General features: G+C 45.8%; 1 protein-coding gene across 2 annotated transcripts in view; it reads left to right on the forward strand.

Moving 5' to 3' along the window:
• si:ch211-210g13.5 (inactive phospholipase C-like protein 2) overlaps window positions 1-5,140 on the forward strand; it is a 31,318-nt gene extending 26,178 nt beyond the window's left edge. The window contains exons 5-7 of one of the 2 annotated variants that reach the window (XM_035530806.1): window positions 471-580; window positions 3,243-3,354; window positions 3,760-5,140. In XM_035530806.1, coding sequence (XP_035386699.1) covers window positions 471-580; window positions 3,243-3,354; window positions 3,760-3,860 — 323 coding nt within the window. In that variant the 3' untranslated portion in view covers window positions 3,861-5,140. Of the gene's footprint in view, window positions 1-470; window positions 581-3,242; window positions 3,355-3,759 lie in introns of those variants that run through there. The other variant, XM_027032037.2, reaches the window with a different exon arrangement.
• Window positions 5,141-5,857: the final 717 nt, after the last annotated feature.

Raw genomic sequence — 5,857 nt, forward strand, 5'->3', positions numbered from 1 at the left:
GATTAGGATTGTGTCACAGTAATCTGATGCAAGAAAATTAGTGAGTGTAGTGGTCACCAGTCAAACTGTAACCAGACGAATGACTCGCTGGACAACTGACTATTCATATTATTCTGATTTCCCTGCAATTCTAGGATAATAGTGTGAACGGATATGACTGGATAATACTGAACAGATATAACTGGATAATAGTGAACGGATTTGACTGGATAATAGTGTGAACGGATATGACTGGATAATTGTGAACGGATATGACTGGATAAGAGTGAACAGATATGACTGGAAAATAGTGAACAGATATGACTGGATAATAGTGATTTCTGTAGAATGTTTTGAACAGATAACAACTGACATATTTGGTCAGTGAAATGCAATCTTAAGACTGCAGGCTGTGGGACGAAGCATGGTGGAGGGACTGAGTGGTGTGTGTGTGTGTGTGTGTGTGTGTGTGTGTGTGTATCTGTGTGTAGGCTTGGACTTCCACGAGGACCTGCACCGCATTGGCGCCAAGGAGGGTCTCAAGGGCAGGAAGCTGCAGAAGGCCATGGAGAGTTATGCCTGGAACATTACGGTTCTCAAGGTGAGCATGCCCCCAAGTGTGTGTGTGTGTGTATGTGTGTGTGTCATGGTTCTCAAGGTGACTGTGCCTGAGTGTGTATGTATGTGTGTTTGTGTGTGTGTGTCACAGTTCTCAAGTTGACCATTCCCGAGTGTGTGTGTCAGGGTTCTCAAGGTGACCGTGCCCCTGAGTGTGTGTGTGTGTGTATGGATGTGTGTGTGTGTTGAATGTATGGTCCAGCATTACTATATCCACTCAAACATGATTCCAGCTGTCTGGTCCAAGTTTCCAGACTGTGGTGTGTATCCACAGTTTGTTAGCATGTTATAGTGCAGTTCTGGACGGTTTCTGTACAGAAGTTAATCAGACTCAAAGTTCCAAGCACACAAGACCCGCTGGATCAGACACTAAGCCTCAAGCCAATGCAGCTCTCTATTCTCATACTAACATTGCACTCATAAATTGGTGCTGATTACCAACTTCATCATTAGACATCTTTATTTGTGTCATTTAACCCTAACCCTTAACCCTTAACCCTTAACCCTAACCCCTAACCATGCAGCAGTTCTACTCCTTTGCTTCAACTGCACCACATCCCATCGAGGACTCAGATCCCAGCAATTTTGGATGTTAATCGCAGCTTCGTGGTTACAAGTGTGACTGCACAGGCGGTTGGTCTCAATTTAGAGCAGGCTAGGACATGCACAGTAGAGTCCCCACCAGGTCTTATTCTCTTATTGTTTTCTGTGAATGAGGGATGGGAGTGTTTGGTGTGCAGGGTGTGCATGCAGGGTGTGCGTGGAGGTGGGTGTGGTTTATTTGGTGATTTTCTTTTTTTTAATTGGTGTCCTAGTAACTGAATCAGAGACATTGAGACATTAATGACTAAGGAGAACTAAAAGACACTACAGTATATCTCTAGCATGTCTCTCTGTGCCTTTCTTTCTATTCATATCCTTCATGCACACACACACACTGTGGTCTACTTTTACCTATCCTCTGTGCTCTGCAGAGGACCTAATTTCATATGCATATTAAACTGACAGCTCAGCTGAGTTCACACTGAACCACAGGTTTCCTGGATCATGTCCCGGGGGGGGGGGGGGGAAGACAAATGGACAGGATGGAGAAAAAGAGCATGAGTGTGTGTCACAGCTGGCCTCCTGTACTCTATCCAGTCTCACAAAGCACATCTACACACACACACACACACACACACACACACACCTTGTTTGTACTTTGTTGCATTCAGCAGTGATATTCCCTTCAGTTATTGCTGAAGTGTTACAAAAAAACACTAAGAAAAACACTGACAGGAACACTGCCAAACAGAAACACTGACAAGAGCACTTACAGAAAGACTCACAGGAACACTGACAGAAACTCACATGGACACAGAGAAACACTCACATGCACTCTCACATGCACTCTCACAGAAACACTCACAGAAACACTCAAGAACACTCACAGGAACACTCACAAGAACACTCACAGGAACACTCACAGGAACACTTCCCTTGTTTGATGAAGCTGCTTCAGTTACCCCTCTGGTGACTAACATCTCGGATGTGTTCTGTAAGACTGAGGCACTAAGAGTTCCTGTGGAATCCCAGTATGTCTGGTTTTCTGGTGACGTGTCCTCTACCCACAGTCTAAAAGGCTGTGCACATCGTGCCCACATACATAATTCATCTGTTTTAAAATATATCATTTATTTATTTCAGAAGATATTGCCTATCTAGGTCACGGATTCTGCAGCGTGTGTATACCACATACACTCTGCAGCCTACACAGTTTAGGCTGGCAGTTTAGAAGCACAGTGTACTGAATGTATATCACCACTAATTCAGCTACACTGGCTGGTACCAGTTACAAGAGTCCCCTCTCCGCTCCTCGCCTCCTCTCACCTCCCCTGGTCTGTCTGAGTCACACTAACAGTCTCTTGACTAAAGTTAGCTGTGTCCTAGGCCTACTTTTACGATGCTTTACAGAAACAAAGTGGAGAGAGTTCTAGTGTCCTTGATGAGAGAGATGTGTGTGTGTGTGTGTGTGTGTGTGTGTACTTGTGTACAGGAATGCGTGTGTGTGAGTGGTCAGGATTTAAGGTGTCTCCATTCATTAATCCCAACCCAAATGCCAGATTCAAGAACATGTTGATTTACTCATGATTCGCACACGCACACACACACACACACACACACACACACACACACACACACACACACACACACACACACACAGATCCCTAAGTGGTCCCTTTTGCACTGTCCTTGGTATCTGTCATCTCTCGAATGTTCCTGACTGCACAACACAGCTGCTCTCCGCAGTGCTGCAGTCTAAACAGGCTGACTGTTCTCCTGCAGCACAGTGACCCCTGCAGGAGGAAGGCAGCCGCTGCATGCACACTGTAAATATTACTGGTTAATGTAAAAGTAATTGTGACAGCTTACCTTAGTCCTAAGGCTTGTCCTTAAGCAAGTGTCATGTGAAACTGAATCTTGTTTTATAATGTTATGATATGAATGGAGAAACTGTTCAAGTCCACTGAACAGAAACCACTGAACTAATGACACCAAGACAAAAAAGAATGTCAAAATGACTAATATTTAGTATTTATATATTTTTTGTACCTCTCTCTCTCTCTCTCTCTCTCTCTCTCTCTCTCTCTCTCTCTCTCTCTCAGGGTCAAGCAGACCTGCTGAAGCATGCTAAGGGAGAGGCTGTGGACACTGTGAGGCAGATCCACTGTGCTGCTCACTCCAGTGGCCTGGCCAAGAACGGTGCCGCCACGCTGCACACCCCAAACGCCCCGCCCACCTGGCCCACACAAAACGACCCGCCCACCCTGCACACCCCAAACGCCCCGCCCACCTGGCCCACACAAAACGACCCGCCCACCCTGCACACCCCAAACGCCCCGCCCAACTGGCCCACACAAAACGACCCGCCCACCCTGCACACCCCAAACGCCCCGCCCAATTGGTCCACACAAAACGACCCGCCCACCCTGCACACCCCAAACGCCCCGCCCACATGGCACACACAAAACACCCAAAACGCCCCACCCACCTGGCACACACAAAACACCCCACCCATCCTGCACAATCATAACGCCCCACCCACCCCACACATCCAAAACACCCTGAACAGCCATAATGCCCCGCCCACCCAGCACTCCCCAAACACCGCACCCATGCAGTCTGCCCCACCCCTGCTTCCCCCTCACCCACGCCAACTTTGCCCCTTGCACACCATCCCTGAGATAGAGCCCCATGAGGCAGACACCAGCGCCCCTTGCTGACATACATGCAGAAGCACACAGAGACAGCGAGAGAGAGAGAGAGAGAAGAACAGACAGGGGAATCTTCAGGCTCACAGGACAGAAAGCTTTCCAAGAGGGGAGTTGGAGGAGAGGGAATTTAAAGAACAGACTGGAATTGGTCAGTGTCTATTTCTGTCTGGCTGGCAGTGATTTCTCATGAGGCACTAGCCATTACCCACAATTCCCTGCTGAGGGCTGAAGAGTGTATACACTGCAGACGACTCCACCGGCATGTACCGCTAGGACCTGACAGGCAGTGCTAGTGAAACCATAACAGCTTAGATTAGACCAAACAGAGCTCTGAACCCACACAAGCATGTGACATCACGGCATCTCCACACTCGTCCTCACTGATCTGTGCATATCGTAGGCTAATGCTTCAGGCCCAGTTTAACCCACCACTGTACCCCAGGCCCTATCCCTAACCCTAATCTATGGAATCCAAGGCCCTAACCCTAAACCTAATCTGGTGGATCCTGCTTTCTGGCCATCTGTATTGCACCACTGTGGCCTGACAGACTGCAGGACCATTTCAGCTGTGTGGACCAGAAAAATTCCCCCAGGCTCTGAGCTGAACACAACTGCTGTGTGGATGAGGAGAGAGCTACACGTGCAGACGAGAGTACGTGAAGAAACAAGAGACTTCAGTACAGACGTACCTCCTTAAACACACACTCATATATACACACAAACACACTGACACACACAACCACACACACACACACACACACACACACACACACACTCACTCTCTGTGTGTGTTGTGCCTTCTCCTGCTCATCTGAGTGATATCTGTCACTTTTATACACGTAAACCTTTCACACTGGACGTTTAACCAGGGACGCAGCGTTTGAAAGTGTCTGCGTGCGTGCGTGAGATCCGTCTGTGTTTTACGTTGGCATACTTTAAACTGGAACTTGGACTTTGAAAATGAGACTTGGAAAATCAGATTACTGCAGAGAACTGAGAAGACTTTGCTTTGAATAAAACTTAAAACAGCACTGAGATTCACACAAGCAAATAAACAATAAATGAAATAAATAATTTTAGGACTAACTTTCCAGTCTAGGTTAGCACACTTCACAACACAGAAACACTGTTTGTGAATGAAGTAAATACTGTATTCACTACTGTTATTATTGTGAGTAGATATAATTGATATTGCAGTTATTTTATAATAATGTACATACACAATGATGTCATATTGTAACCTGTGGTTCGTTTAGCTGAGAATGGAAAAGGTGAAAGGTTATAGGGAACATGTAATGTGACCTCTGCAGTAATACACCTCATCAGTTTTCCCTCATTTATAAAGCACATGATGTGTTATAAAAAATGACTGGCACTAGAAATAATTGTTTCTTGTCATTTATTTCCATTTGCAGTTTTTGTTTGTTTGTACAATACTGTATAACCCGTTCAGATGATCCATGCAGTTCCTACAGGTGTAAATAAATTTTGTGAGCTCCTTATATCCCAGATATGAGTTTAGTGTAGCTGAATTATATTCCAGGAGGAAACGCAGGGATGATCTGGACAAAAATCTCATCAGCACTGGGGCTCCAAGGCCATAATTCAGATGGGTGCTGGACTTCCTCACACTCTTGCTCTAAACATCAGTCCCTAAATTTCATATGCTTAGTTTTAGAAAAATGTTTACATTTTACATTTTCTACCCAGTAAATCAAAATGAAAAAAATACCCATGGCTACACAGTCACAGAGGAGGCTGAGAGCTAACCAGTGACATTCTCCGATGGTAGGAAAACTGACCAATCAGAATCATGATGCAAATTCTGAAACACCATTCACATCTCATAGAAGGTCCAGAGGAGAATCTACTCCTGGTCTGAGTCGTCTCTTAGGGTTAGCCCTAACTGTATTGGATGCAAGATTTTCTGGTAACAACAACTGCCATGGATGGTTAGGGGCAGTAGTAAAACTACCCTACTGGTAATCAGAAGGTTGTCAGTTCAA

Source organism: Electrophorus electricus, chromosome 1, assembly GCF_013358815.1.
Source record: "Electrophorus electricus isolate fEleEle1 chromosome 1, fEleEle1.pri, whole genome shotgun sequence".
NCBI lineage: Eukaryota > Metazoa > Chordata > Actinopteri > Gymnotiformes > Gymnotidae > Electrophorus > Electrophorus electricus.